We start from the raw sequence: 15,604 nt of genomic DNA, 5'->3' as shown, positions 1-15,604 counted from the left end.
CTTGGGATGAAGAACTCTCTATGCACATGTGCATATGTCTCACAGACACCAGAATAATTTTTCGTAGTTGTTGTTTCCAACCTTGCCTTTAGCACTAAACTATGTTTACTGTACTTTACATTTTTTTAGTCCTTTCCACATAAATTCCTGTCTGCTGCAATACAATTGGAGGAAGATTAGCTCAGGAAAAACTACCCATATGCTGTTTTTCTTAATTACCGGCCTCCAAAAGTGGTCTGTTATTTGATTATTCTAGGTTCACATATTTCCATCTAACCTATTTGCATCCACCAACAAGGCTTTGTTCTTTTTTTGAAGCAAGTATTTATTTAAAGTCAGTGCAGAGGAATTAATGTTGTTTACATGCAGCTATTTTAACCCTCATTCTGTTTTTTGTTTGAAAGAGCTTTGCACCCTACCTGATTAAATTAAGAGTTGTATATGTCTGCGCACTTGACTGATGCTCGTGGCGTTCTCTGTGTAAAGGCTGGAAGCCAGTCTGCTGGAACCATCACCGGACCATATGAGATCACCCTCTGCAGTGCTGACCTCTGGCTGACAGACAGCTCAGCGTTTGGCAGCAGGTGAATTTTTTTACATGACTCCAACTACTGCTAAAATATTGATGGCTTGTAGGGGCATGAGCGGAGTGAATATTTTTAGGTACTCTCTAGTCATCTCTACCCCCTCCCCCTTTTTGACGCCACACTAATGCATCTCTTCTGTTCCATTGAGCACATCGGCATGGCAGATTTCCCCAGCCTCAGTGGTGCATTGGACCAAAGCTTAATGCTCCAAGTTTGCTCGCCACCACTGCTGGGAAGCAAGGTAGAGAGTGGGAGTGAATAAGTAAAGTCCAGCCATGAGATCTAATTAAAACCAGGTTTACATGATTAATCAGCTATCGCCAGTCAATTAATGAAACTGATGCCACTTTTGCACCGTCCTGCGTAGACTCACTGACCTCCAGGTGGGGTTGCAAGACAAAAGAGTCTTCTGACTCGTCTTCCATCAAAGGAGAACACATTAGCATTTATAAACAAGCGCCTTCATTAACATTACAATTACACACCACATGGGCACATAATTGTGCTGGAGAGATAATGCTCTGCCTTGGAAAGGCTGGTCTTTGAAATCCTGCCTCACCTTAATTTTGCCAGGGAAAATGGAGTTTCTGATGGAAATGAGATAAAATTCTGTCACTAGGTGGGCTGCAGCAGAAGGTGGCAAGGGGGTCAGAGATGAGACACTCTATTATTCTTTAGAGTTTTTGTAGTTTCTATCACCAGTTTGCTCCATTTTCCTTTTCTATCGAAGAGCGACTGACTTTTGAAAACCATCCTTTTCAAATCCTTTGAATAAAAGCTGCCCACACCTCCCCCGCACACACACTCACAGACACACATACACACACCTTTAGATCTGTAATTTGCAAGGTGCCATTCTCCATCAAGGTCACTCGAGGTTTGTTTCCCTGCAGCCTCTCTCCATCTTTTTCCCATGAGATCTTGACTGAGGTGCCTCCAACTAAACGGCAATGCAGCTGTGCCATTGCCCCGCGAGATAAGGTCTGGTTGGCAGGGCCTTGCCGAATGATCGGTGGGATCCGCCCTGAAGGTCCTGGCAGATTTAGAGCAGAAGACCCAGAAAATTACAAGGTGAAGGAAAATATATTTGCACTTTGACGGATATTTTTTCTGTTTTTGCTTTTTTCTGTACAGTTATATGATGCCGATTGTTAGACTTATTGTGATAACAAATTCGAAACATTCCTTTTTAATTGTTTAACTTTTAAGACTGTAAGATGTTCTACAAACCAAAGATTAGATTAGATGAGCTTTATTGATCTCACAGCGGAGAAATTTACTGGTCACATATTGGCATAGTAATTAAAGAAGGTGCAAACAAGGAGGAAAAAGGTGCATTAAGAATAAACAATATCTATATACAGTATGTCAAGGTATGTACAGTATATCAAGATAAATAAGGATTAAGGTGCAAGTGTACATGTATCACACACAATGAAAAACAAAATAAAAATAAAAAAAATTAAAAAATACAAGGGAGTAACACAGATTTGAGGTGTCATATGTACAATGAGGATGGCTTATATACAGGTGGATTGACTTTTACATTAAAGTTTCATGTGAAAAATTTACTTTTCCCCAAAACAAAAATCTAGTTATGCCAACCTGGGAGAAAAGCAACATTTAGCAAACTGTTAATCACTCTTTTACATCGCTTTGGAGGAATGTTGCTCCACTCTTCTTCTTTTGGATGTTCTTTTAATCCACAATGAAACTTCTAGTCGCATCATTTTAATTAGCTTTAAATCGAGATGTTGACCAAGTAAGTAAAAACATTTTTCTTTTGCTTTTTAGAGGCAGACTTTCTGGTGCGAATTGGATCATTGTCCTGTTACATAACCCAGGTTAAATGGAGCTGCAGGTCACAAATTATTTTCAGCTTCAGAGCAGAATTCATGGTTCCACAAATGATTGTACGGCATCCAGGTTAGAACTAAAAAGCAACCCTACAGGATTGCACTATCACCACTTGTTTAGTAATTTTTTCCACAAGGCTTAGACTACTTTTTAGAAAATGAACACTTTTTTCTCATCAGTCCACATAATATANTGTCCCTCTTTAAAAAAAAAAAAACACCACCACAATGCAATGCCTATCCCGTATTTCACAGTTAGTATTTTGTCTGCAGGCTTACAAGCTTCTCATCTTTTCTTACAAATGTAAAAATAATGCTTGCGGCTAAATATTGCCTTTTCGGCCTAATCAGTTCACGTCTCCAAAAATTAGGTTTTCATCCCTGAGAGTATTTGTTAACTAATCTCAATTCTTTTGAATTAAGTTTAGAATAATGAGTTTGTCGTTTCTGAGAAGCATTACAGCCAAAGCTGATACAGAATTATTTCGTTATGGTAATAATATTCTCACCAGCTTCATTAAACACCATAAGATATTTTACTCGTTCTGGGGTCGATTCCATAGATAGCATCAAAATAAATTCATTACCTAGATATAAAACCTGTTTCCACTGCAAATAATATCATTGCAAATTATAGACAAGAATAATAATAATAATAAAAAAATTATATATATATATATAATATATTATATATATATATATATATATATATATATATTAATGTCTAAAATGAGCATCTGCTTCAAAATCTACACCTTTAAGCTCCACTAAAATAAATGGTAAAATCAGACAAGCCAAATGTCCTATGTAAAAAAGATTAAGAATTTTGTATCAAATAACAAGAACTACATCTATTGAGTCAGTGTGAGTTTTAAAAAGGCAAGCACGGTGGTGGGAGGTTCATGCAAAGGGACTATTTCATTCCCAGTTGAAGTGATATATCACATAGGTGGAAGGAACAACAAAAATTGAGGAGGACTAATTCTATCAGCTATCTATCAGATAGATACAGATTTGATATTAAATAAAGCGCCATTACACTTCTGGAATTTTCCCGATTTCATTTATATAATTTGTGGTCTGCATAAATTTCTGCTTGTTGATGCCCTAAAAGAGCATTTATTAAAGTATCTTGTATATGCATATGTTTGATCCTGTAAAAATCATTTTCCCTCTGTTAGAACTAGATTATTGCGATAGACTGGCGACCTGTCCAAGGTGTACCCCGCCTCTTGCTCATAGACAGCTGGAGCGACCCTGCTTGGGATATGTGTGACGGAAAATGGATGGATGGAAAGAACTAGATTAGGAAATGATTCCACCAAAATGTATAAATTGGGCAACAAGTTCTTGTTTCTTTGTTGTCATATCAGATTATCTTAAGAAAGAAAGGTTCAATAATGAAGAAGAAGAAAAAAAACAATTATACTTATTCCCATGATCAACAGTACAATTAATTGTTTTGTTTTACTTCCAAAAGAAGGTTCTTTACATGAGATTTAACAGATTTAAATAGATTCTTCTATTCTATTTTGTAAAGCTTTGTCGGCTTGTTTATTGAAGAATGAGTGAGAGTCAATCAGAGAACACTCTAGACAATAAAAACCAAACAAAAATAGGCTGAAACCCATCAAAAAGCTCAGCAGAGCTGAGTGATAAATCTCTATAGGTGATAATTCTCTGTAGGTGATAATTCTCTGTAGGTGTCAATACTACATTCTCTGCATGCACAGACCAATGATCTGCTGTTAGGGGAAAGACTGCAGCTGTGATTTAGGTGATTTAGGTGTGTTTTAGGCACACTGCTTCCCAAATATATTCATACCCATTCAACTTCTTCCCATTTTCTCACATTCAGACCACAAACTTTAGTGTATTCTAATGTATGCGATATATAAATAATTATTTTATATATATATATATATATATATATATAGGTTTGTTGCCCTTTAGGTGGTAAACCTTTACCCAGTCTCAAATCTGATGCAGACTTTAATAGGTTTTCTTTGATGTTTGCCCTTTACAACACCTTCTATCCTCCCATCAGCTCAGACCAACAATCCTTCGCCTGTTGAACAAAAGAATCTCCAAAGCAAGATACTGCCACTATCATGTGTCACCATGGTGATGGTGTGTTCAGACTGGCCTGCAGAGACATAATAACTTTTAACTGTGCCTTTCGTTTTTTCATAAAGGCAAGATTTGTGGAGTAAATGAATAACATATTTTCACACCTAACAGGTGGATCAATGCAGCTCCCCCAAATTTATCATAAACCTCTTTTTTTCAATAATGCACCATGTTTTATAGGTCTATCTAATTAATTCCTAATAAAATACATATAACGTTGTGATACTAATTAATATGAAACATGTGAAAAAGTTTAAAGGGTATAATTACTTTTGCAAATCTGTGTAACTTGGGATGAAGAACTCTCTATGCACATGTGCATATGTCTCACAGACACCAGAATAATTTTTCGTAGTTGTTGTTTCCAACCTTGCCTTTAGCACTAAACTATGTTTACTGTACTTTACATTTTTTTAGTCCTTTCCACATAAATTCCTGTCTGCTGCAATACAATTGGAGGAAGATTAGCTCAGGAAAAACTACCCATATGCTGTTTTTCTTAATTACCGGCCTCCAAAAGTGGTCTGTTATTTGATTATTCTAGGTTCACATATTTCCATCTAACCTATTTGCATCCACCAACAAGGCTTTGTTCTTTTTTTGCAGGAGGTATTTATTCAAAGTCAGTGCAGAGGAATTAATGTTGTTTACATGCAGCTATTTTAACCCTCATTCTGTTTTTTGTTTGAAAGAGCTTTGCACCCTACCTGATTAAATTAAGAGTTGTATATGTCTGCGCACTTGACTGGTGCTCGTGGCGTTCTCTGTGTAAAGGCTGGAAGCCAGTCTGCTGGAACCATCACCGGACCATATGAGATCACCCTCTGCAGTGCTGACCTCTGGCTGACAGACAGCTCAGCGTTTGGCAGCAGGTGAATTTTTTTACATGACTCCAACTACTGCTAAAATATTGATGGCTTGTAGGGGCATGAGCGGAGTGAATATTTTTAGGTACTCTCTAGTCATCTCTACCCCCTCCCCCTTTTTGACGCCACACTAATGCATCTCTTCTGTTCCATTGAGCACATCGGCATGGCAGATTTCCCCAGCCTCAGTGGTGCATTGGACCAAAGCTTAATGCTCCAAGTTTGCTCGCCACCACTGCTGGGAAGCAGGGTAGAGAGTGGGAGTGAATAAGTAAAGTCCAGCCATGAGATCTAATTAAAACCAGGTTTACATGATTAATCAGCTATCGCCAGTCAATTAATGAAACTGATGCCACTTTTGCACCGTCCTGCGTAGACTCACTGACCTCCAGGTGGGGTTGCAAGACAAAAGAGTCTTCTGACTCGTCTTCCATCAAAGGAGAACACATTAGCATTTATAAACAAGCGCCTTCATTAACATTACAATTACACACCACATGGGCACATAATTGTGCTGGAGAGATAATGCTCTGCCTTGGAAAGGCTGGTCTTTGAAATCCTGCCTCACCTTAATTTTGCCAGGGAAAATGGAGTTTCTGATGGAAATGAGATAAAATTCTGTCACTAGGTGGGCTGCAGCAGAAGGTGGCAAGGGGGTCAGAGATGAGACACTCTATTATTCTTTAGAGTTTTTGTAGTTTCTATCACCAGTTTGCTCCATTTTCCTTTTCTATCGAAGAGCGACTGACTTTTGAAAACCATCCTTTTCAAATCCTTTGAATAAAAGCTGCCCACACCTCCCCCGCACACACACTCACAGACACACATACACACACCTTTAGATCTGTAATTTGCAAGGTGCCATTCTCCATCAAGGTCACTCGAGGTTTGTTTCCCTGCAGCCTCTCTCCATCTTTTTCCCATGAGATCTTGACTGAGGTGCCTCCAACTAAACGGCAATGCAGCTGTGCCATTGCCCCGCGAGATAAGGTCTGGTTGGCAGGGCCTTGCCGAATGATCGGTGGGATCCGCCCTGAAGGTCCTGGCAGATTTAGAGCAGAAGACCCAGAAAATTACAAGGTGAAGGAAAATATATTTGCACTTTGACGGATATTTTTTCTGTTTTTGCTTTTTTCTATACAGTTATATGATGCCGATTGTTAGACTTATTGTGATAACAAATTCGAAACATTCCTTTTTAATTGTTTAACTTTTAAGACTGTAAGATGTTCTACAAACCAAAGATTAGATTAGATGAGCTTTATTGATCTCACAGCGGAGAAATTTACTGGTCACATATTGGCATAGTAATTAAAGAAGGTGCAAACAAGGAGGAAAAAGGTGCATTAAGAATAAACAATATCTATATACAGTATGTCAAGGTATGTACAGTATATCAAGATAAATAAGGATTAAGGTGCAAGTGTACATGTATCACACACAATGAAAAACAAAATAAAAATAAAAAAAATTAAAAAATACAAGGGAGTAACACAGATTTGAGGTGTCATATGTACAATGAGGATGGCTTATATACAGGTGGATTGACTTTTACATTAAAGTTTCATGTGAAAAATTTACTTTTCCCCAAAACAAAAATCTAGTTATGCCAACCTGGGAGAAAAGCAACATTTAGCAAACTGTTAATCACTCTTTTACATCGCTTTGGAGGAATGTTGCTCCACTCTTCTTCTTTTGGATGTTCTTTTAATCCACAATGAAACTTCTAGTCGCATCATTTTAATTAGCTTTAAATCGAGATGTTGACCAAGTAAGTAAAAACATTTTTCTTTTGCTTTTTAGAGGCAGACTTTCTGGTGCGAATTGGATCATTGTCCTGTTACATAACCCAGGTTAAATGGAGCTGCAGGTCACAAATTATTTTCAGCTTCAGAGCAGAATTCATGGTTCCATAAATGATTGTACGGCATCCAGGTTAGAACTAAAAAGCAACCCTACAGGATTGCACTATCACCACTTGTTTAGTAATTTTTCCACAAGTCTTAGACTACTTTTTAGAAAATGAACACTTTTTTCTAATCAGTCCACATAATAGACATATTTTTAAATGTTTTGTTTCTTCCCAAAGTTGCGTTACTTTTAATTAAATGTGTAACAGTGTTTGTTCTTTTTAGTGAGAACTAGCTTTAACTTTGCAGCTCAACACTGCATGTATATTTTACCCCGTCTCTTTCTTACACTGATTTTGTTGCATTTTCTTACATGAAGCCTGTCCACTGAGGTAAAGGAAGGTTTTATTCTTTGTTCTTTTTTTTACTTTCTTATTGAGATGCAAATGCTGTGTTTGTGTAGTATTGCTAGGCTGACCATTCCTAATGAGGTTCTATGTGTTCACCATTTGTGGATAATTGGCTCTCTGGTATCCTAAAACCTTAAAATGCCTATGCTCCCATTCGACACCCAAAAATGTTAGTTACCTAATTTCTCAACTTTAATTTAAGACTTTAATACAGGATGTGATTTGTTACTTTTTTAATGTTTTTTTGTTTTGTCTACTTCATGCTGTGAGAAATGTGCTGTTTAAGCAATTTCTTGGTATGACAAATCTGAGAGTAATTAGCGGTGGGTTGTATAATTGAACCAGAAAATGTAGTTAGTCAGGATTATTTTACGACTGTACAAGGGTAAGGATATGTTTTTACACATGGCCAAATTGGTTTAGTTGTGACAAAATGCAAAAAAACAGAACAAATTGGTCAGGGAGCAAATCGTTCATCACAGCACTGTAGTTTAGTGGTGCTATTGCTATTCTTAAAAGTAAAACACATTTAAAAGACTCAGAAAATGTAATAAGAAAGTTGCCGGCTGTAAAACATACTGAGAGAGAATACTTCAGATGCTAAGCAGGTAGAGTTTAATGAGCTACATCAAAAGGCACAAAGAAGGTATAAATCTGCTGTTTACAAGCTGCCTGAAAAAGAACATTAACTTAAGAATTCATTGCTCATCCAGTGTGGGGCCTCCAACTGTGTTCTCCCTCCATGAGGCCAATTGTTGTGCACCCACTAAGTAATTAATATGTTTACCTCATTAGCTGATTGTGAAGAAGGAACCTCTGCCACACTCAAAACATGAACCTTTAGATGAAAGTTTTACCTCCTTCCACCTCCAGCAGAGCCTTCGTCAGCACACTTCCTGCCACACTGATCGCCTGGCAGACGTAAAAGCCTGAGTCTTCAGGGTGGATGTCAGTGATGATCAGCTCTCCGCTCATGGAAACCGAGTACCGACCAGATTGTGATGGTGGCTGACCAGGAAACAGCAGCATCTAAACACATCAATACACAAGCTGAGTATGAGAAGTCATATGGTTATAGATTCTGATAAGTAGACATTTTAAATGACAGAAAAATAGCTTGCTGATGCTTTTTTTCTGTTTCTAAAACAATTTTTTTCTGAATCCTCCTAATGAAGAAAACACTTCTATTTGAAATAGTATTTAAAGCCTTTAAGCATCATCATTTAAATCCGACCAGTGTGAAATATGCAAACAGACATTCGTGTCCTTTCATCTTTGCTGTATGAGTCAATGATAACATTTTTAACATTAACTTTAAAGCTCTGTCTTCAGCACGACAGCTAATCCAATTTTCTTCCAGGATTGCCCTGTCTTTGTCTTGACTCATATGTGGCTCCTAGTTCTGTTTACAGAGATCATTCCCACAGCATAATGCTGCCACCACAACGTGTCAAGGTTGTTTGCCTTCTTAGTCTTCTGTTACATAATGTTTTTTATGAAGCTTAAAACAAACAGCTCAGTTGAAAACCTATGTGACCAGAGCACCTTTTCCCAATGTTGTCCTTGGGAAAATGTTGTTGGCTGTTTTTCTTGGTCTCCATTTAACATTTTGTCTAAAAATCCTCTAAAAACATCACAGAACGTCTGGATTTCTACGATAAAGCCCAGTATAAAAGCTGCAGTTTATGCACTAGTCACACTTGAAGTGAATTTTTTACACTGATTAAAGTTTTTTAAAAGCGTCTCTTAAATAATAATAGTTTCTCAACATGGAGAAAATAAGAACTTTTCTAACTTTTAAATCTTTAATATCTAACAGATTAAATCTGTTTTACTTTGTTCTGTTTTTTTTTTTTTTCTGATGTAGTAAATTGTAAGAATGGGCTTAATCAGGGACGGGTGTTATTTATCATTAATACAGTTTTCCCCTTTGGCCATCTCCTAATAGTTCACAGATTCAAGATAAAGCTTGAAACTCCCAATTAGCTTTCCCTTTCTGTTTTTCATTTTACTTCATGTACCTACACAAGTTTCCACCTGAAACCTAATTAATTCAATCAAATCAAATCTAAATGAACACATAACCAGCATGCAAGGTGTGTTTGTTGATGATTCTCTGTACCAGATGTTTTCTGTCCTGTTTTTCTGTAACCAGCATGAATGTGAATGAGGGGGAAGGGATGCAACAGTCCATTCAGCCAACCGTTTCATTCCCCTAAGAGGCTTAGATCTCAGTAGATGGACTGAAGTTATAAGGTTACAGATAATCCTCCAAATAGAGTGAAAAAAGCAACAACCAAGCATTGCCAAAAGCATTAGCAGGCATGTGTATTTATAAATGTGTGGTGACAAAAAAAAATCTAATGTCTCCTACTGCAGTCAGTCCAAGTAGCTAATTGAGCTTATAGTTGGGAAAATGTAAAAGGAGAGCAGAGTTTGCCTTGAAGGAGCAATTTTGGCACCTGCTAAACCCTTCTTCATTCACCTACTTTATTTCTCTAGCTGCATACAGGGCATATTTCTGCCCACAGGGGGTTGTTGTGAGGCTGAGAGGATGAAGCTCCTCTTAATCTTTGGCTTTACTGCAGAAGCCTAAGGTTTGTGCCTGGTATTTGGAATTGTCAGTGATTTCCACCACCTTATTAAAGCTCCACTTCTAGCAGAGGAAAAAAAGGTTCTAAGCATGATGCTGCCACTCACTTTGGGTATGCCACACTATCCCTTAAAGCCAATTTATGCTTCTGACACATAGCCTCTGCAATCGTCAAATCTGTGTCCCCCCCCCCCGTGCAGAGGTTCAGCAACCGTGGTCGCGCACCTCCTGACTACGCTTTGGATGGTCGCAAACCCGTGCAGACGTCAAGCGGAAGTGCACAGACAAAAGGCAGCTGTGATTGGTCCTTGGTAAGCCTTTCCAGCTGTCTGTGTGGTCGTCCTTCTTGATTCGGTGCCGGGGCGCGCCATTTTTAAAAACCAAGGAACAACTACAATGGACAACTACGATGAAAGGTTAATCTAGAAGGTTCGGATGTACAACCACTTGTACGATGCTTCAGACAAACTATATATAAAGTTGCCAAAGTCTCTGAGAACTACTGGAGGGAGATCAGCCAGATCCTTGAGCGGGATCCAAAGGAGTGTTTACAAAGGTGAAAGAGACTGAGATATAAATACGTGAGGCAGCGCAGAAGTTCTCGGAAGTTCTCAAATAGGCTCCCCCTTGCACTTTGGCGGGAAACTGCTCCGCATCCCTTGACATTCCAGACCGACGGTGCAGAAGCATACCAGCAAACCTGGTTCGTGACCAGACCCAGGCGACATTTGATGTGTGTGGTTGCAGAAGTATAATCTGCCCTTTAGTCCACACAGTATGTTTAGAGTTGACAGCAGTGGTGGCTGATCAATCGAGGGCTTTAGGTCGCCGCCCCACCCACCCAATGACCTTGATTTAAATCAAACTATTTTGAATTTGATTAATATTCTTTTAAATCTGCAAGATTAACATTTAATCTTTAATGATGAGTAAAGCTGTTTAATTAGCTGTCGGATTGGTGATGTATTTCCGCCCTAGGGTGCAAAATCTTTGGCCATAGACTCTCGTTAAAAGTTGTACATGTGCAGTAGCTGCTTTGCAATACAGAAGTATAGGATTACTCAGGGTGCACGAGTGCTGCGCCCAGAGGTGACAGGAACTGATGTCACAGTCGTAGTGCAGCTGATCGACAGATCGAGTCGCGGAAGTGAAGTCCCTTAGAGCAAACTTACGAAGAGAAAGTGGAAGTGAAATCGTTTGGACCTGATCAGCCGAACATCAAAATTAATCAGCAGGAGACTATAAACTCTACTCTCTGATGTTTTTTGTTATTTTGTTTTGTTTCTGTGTTCCTTTCTGTTGTATCAGGTTGTAATATACCCCTTTTACCTTTATCGGACTAATGTACCTGTTTCTCTTTAAAATAATAAAAAAGTTGTTTACAAAAAAAATATATACATAAAGCTGACTAATAATTAAACTGGAACATCCGTTTAATAAAGCTGCCACTGACAGTACGATTTGTTTAGGTTTTGTATGCTCATGGTATATCTAATGCCTTGGACATCTTTTTGTACTTTTATTTTGACAGGTATATCCCTCTAAAGCACTTCACAGGCTTTTAATAATGTGGCCCAGGACACAAAAGTTTCCTGAAACCAATACACCAGGGGTCACCAACCTTTTTATGAACAGGGGCTACTTCATGGGTTCTGGGTCACAGGATGGGCTACTAATATTGACCTATGAACTGGAGGAGTCAGCGTTCACCTAAACTTCATAGATAATAAACATATTTCTATTGTTTCTTTACATTTCTAATTTGCCTCTAGATATTGTCATTTTGAAATCCCTGTAAATGCTTATATGTTTTAAATTATTGATATGATGAAACGCTCTATAAATGATAAAACATAACAGCAGCAGCAAAAAATAACATTCAAACTTAGTCCACTGGTAAGTTGTTCTGTTTTCATAAGATGCTGAGGGCACCCCATGTGGTCCTTGAGGGCCCCTTGTTGCCTGCGGGCATCACGTTGGTGACCCCTGTAATACACTATAGTCAGCTTTAATCAGAAGTATTGTAAATAATGGCAGATATTTCTAACTCCTATTTAATTATAACACAGTTTCAGAATTAACTAACTACATATTAATATATTTTTTACCTGAAAATTGTTGCTTGTTTTAATTAAGTAAAAAGTTTAAGTCACAGTAATGATGAGAAAAAAAGAGATTTGTCTTGCCTTGTCTTGTTTTTTTTACATGGTAAAACTTGGCATTTGAAGAAGGGTGGGGGCTGTAGACTATTTACATCCATAGATAAGTGTAAAAATGTGTGAAGCATTCGTGTCCTGAGAATGTGTTTTGAGGGGTGTGGACAACTTTAAAAAAAAAGTGTTGCGATGAAAGAAAAAGGGAGGTGTGAAACTGTTCTATTGATATGACAAACAATAGAGAGCTTGTAAAAATGTAGAACTAACACCAAAAAGAATAAAAGCAACTTCAAAATTTGACATTCACAAATATTTCCTTTTTTGTGTCTTACCTGGCTGCCCTCTTTCTGCCAGAAGATGGCAGGTGGAGGGTTTCCTGTGGTGCCACACTGGAAGGTTACACTCCTCCCTTGGGCAGCAATCTGGTCTCTGGGCTTTGCAGTAATCTGAGGAGGCACTGGAAGGAAAACAATGAGGTAATACTTATTAAGACTTGTACTTCTGATTAATTTCTAGTCTCTAGCATTAACAAAATGTAGGGGTTTTGCTTTCTAAAAAAATATGTTTTTCTATTGATACAGTTGCCATAAAAAGGCAGACTGGTCCCTTTAGGTCAGAGAGGAATCTATGCCTGAAGCAGAGAAGTCCAATTATCTTGATATGTTTTTTCAAGAGTGATGTTTTGCAAGATGGATGGATGGATTGGGGCTTGGTTTTTCTCCTGTCTGTGGAAGTAAACAAAACACTGAACCAAAAGGTAGAGCAGTCAGCCCAACTATCTAATTTTACCCACTGCCTTGAGATAGGGATCATAATAGAAAAAGACTGGATTCCAGATACTGAAACTTGCTTCTTTGACCAACTCAGCCTCGCACATCGGAAAGGATCTTTGTCATCCACTGAAAACAAATAGAGCTTCTCCTCCTTTGTTCCTGCTACTCTTAAATATCCTGAGAGCTCATCTGTAAATTTTATCTCACACATTCACTACTGGAACGTCGTCCCCCAGTAACCGTTTCCTCAGTCACTGTCATTATTGAGACTGGATATGATTTTAGGTTTTACTCAGTGTTGCTTCTAAAAGCTGAATTTAATCTAACCCGCACATCAAGAAAAGCCCCATAAAGGTAAAGATTAAAAATGGCAGTAAATGTCTAAAGTCCCACCCCCATCGAAGCTGTTTACTCTGATGTTAATCGATAAAACCCTCATTAGCTCTTAACAGGATGGAAGAATCTCTTTACCCCTCTGAGCCTTTTTGATCTAACTCCCCTCTCTCATGCCTCTCTGATTATTAATGAGAGAAACCACCTTAAGCTCAACTGAGGAGAAACATAAACATAACGGAAAGAGAAAACAGATCATCACCGCACAAACCTCTGCCATCCTGGTGACATTCATTACCAAGTTATATTAGGAAAGGTCTTAAAGAACTGCTGTTTTCCAGCTAGATCAGATCAATTGAACTGAATAATCCACGTCATTGTATCCTCCAAGGATTTACACTGACCACTGCTTTCTACATCCAGCTGAAATTATTGGCTCACAATTCCCACTGAATGTGGAGCTTTTCCATCTGCTCTACAGTTTCTCGACAGAGTTGCACATCTGCAATGCCAGAGGATAAATGAATCGACTAACATTAGTTTCTCTGGACTTTCTTAAGCACTATTGGCCGTAAAGAATTCCTCCAAACTAAAAGTAAAAAATCCACATTTGAAACATACCCAAATAATTAAAAACACTGGGACTACCGCCATGGAAACTGAGTCACTTGCATCAACAAGCTCAAAATAACAGGATTATATTTTTGTTTATTTACTTGAGAGGCTTTAGTGTCGGTGAACAATGTGATGTATAAAATGTTTCCTATTTTACTCACGTATAGTGCTACATAAATTCAACCTAATCAAAAATAGTTCTAAATTCACAAAGATTGAAACAAGATTCATAGTTTTTCTTTCTTTTACAGATTTGTCATCTCTATAGGAAAAAAAAAAGTTTAAGGGATGCACAGAGAAAAAGGCTTTTGACTGAAAGACTTCAATTTGGGTCAAACCACCTGAACAGATCCCTATCAGACGATGCTGACTGAAGTGAAGGTCCCAGAGTTAGTTATTTTCAGTATCACTAGTTAATAAACCTACAAAAGGAAGCCCAGATCTGCAAGTAAGCAGATAGACTTGTCTAGACTTTACTGCTATTATTATAGGTTAGAGTTGGCAACAGTCTGCAGATAGAAAGGAAGGCTGAATGTACTGTGTTGGAACAAAATGCTCTGTTTGATCACATCAGTCCCTGACGGAACATGCAACATGGTATAAAGATCTCTGGGTTAATATAAGCATTCTATAGGGAATAGTCAGAAATATTGATGTTTTATAAATCCTAGCAGCAATGACTTCCTAACAAAGCAAACTGTCTTTGTATCTGTGATAATAATAAAACCAGTTTCACAGCAAGTGATCTGTGTCTCTTACACAGACGTTGAGTGACATCTCATCTGCGTCTGAAATAAATCATCTAAAAATATTAGGGCAGGAAGGCGACTGAAACTATTTTAATTCTATTGGGATATTTTTTTAACTGAAAGTTCCTGAAAACAAGTTACTGTCAGATAAAGTCAGTGTGGGCAAGTAAAGATAATTAAAAAAACAAACCAATAATGATTTCTCTAATTATGTTTGTAACTTGGCCCCATTTATGTTATTTACATCTTTTTGATATTTTGTTATTTTTTTCTCTCAAAAAACAGATTACATTTTGCCTGGTTCAGAGTGAATTTCTGTGACAATATCCAAAGTTCATCAGGGATGAACATAATTCTAAATTTTTGTCAGTTTTATATAATTGAAACCCAACTGATTTTGAGTCATCTTCGCCTATTTAGTGTACTCAAATGGAAAAGCAAATTACTGAGGAACTGTAAGCCCAAATTACATGTGGGATACATCATTTGAAAGCTAACACCTTGTAGTTTCTGAAAATATAAATGAAAATAGGGTGACTAAAATGCAGCCTAAACTTAATCATTTCAAACATGACTCAAAATAGTTTTTTTTTTCTTCTCGAAAATAATTGGTTTTCTTTGAACAGCATAAATAAAGACATGCTTAAGAATAGGCACGTCTCATTCTATTACATTTGTTCTACATC

At 37.7% G+C, this 15,604-nt stretch overlaps 1 protein-coding gene across 1 annotated transcript in view; it reads right to left on the bottom strand.

Moving 5' to 3' along the window:
- The window catches only part of LOC107083012 (roundabout homolog 2-like), a 114,528-nt gene that overhangs the window by 41,439 nt on the left and 57,485 nt on the right, over window positions 1-15,604 (bottom strand). The window contains exons 7-9 of the mRNA XM_015371944.1: window positions 12,781-12,905; window positions 8,557-8,728; window positions 6,276-6,481 (exon numbers count right to left, since the gene is read on the bottom strand). Coding sequence (XP_015227430.1) covers window positions 6,276-6,481; window positions 8,557-8,728; window positions 12,781-12,905 — 503 coding nt within the window. The remainder of the gene's footprint in view (window positions 1-6,275; window positions 6,482-8,556; window positions 8,729-12,780; window positions 12,906-15,604) is intronic.

This window comes from Cyprinodon variegatus, unplaced genomic scaffold (genome assembly GCF_000732505.1).
Source record: "Cyprinodon variegatus isolate N-32 unplaced genomic scaffold, C_variegatus-1.0 Scaffold4, whole genome shotgun sequence".
NCBI classification, from domain to species: Eukaryota; Metazoa; Chordata; class Actinopteri; order Cyprinodontiformes; family Cyprinodontidae; genus Cyprinodon; species Cyprinodon variegatus.
This window is presented reverse-complemented; position numbering and strand designations above follow the sequence as displayed.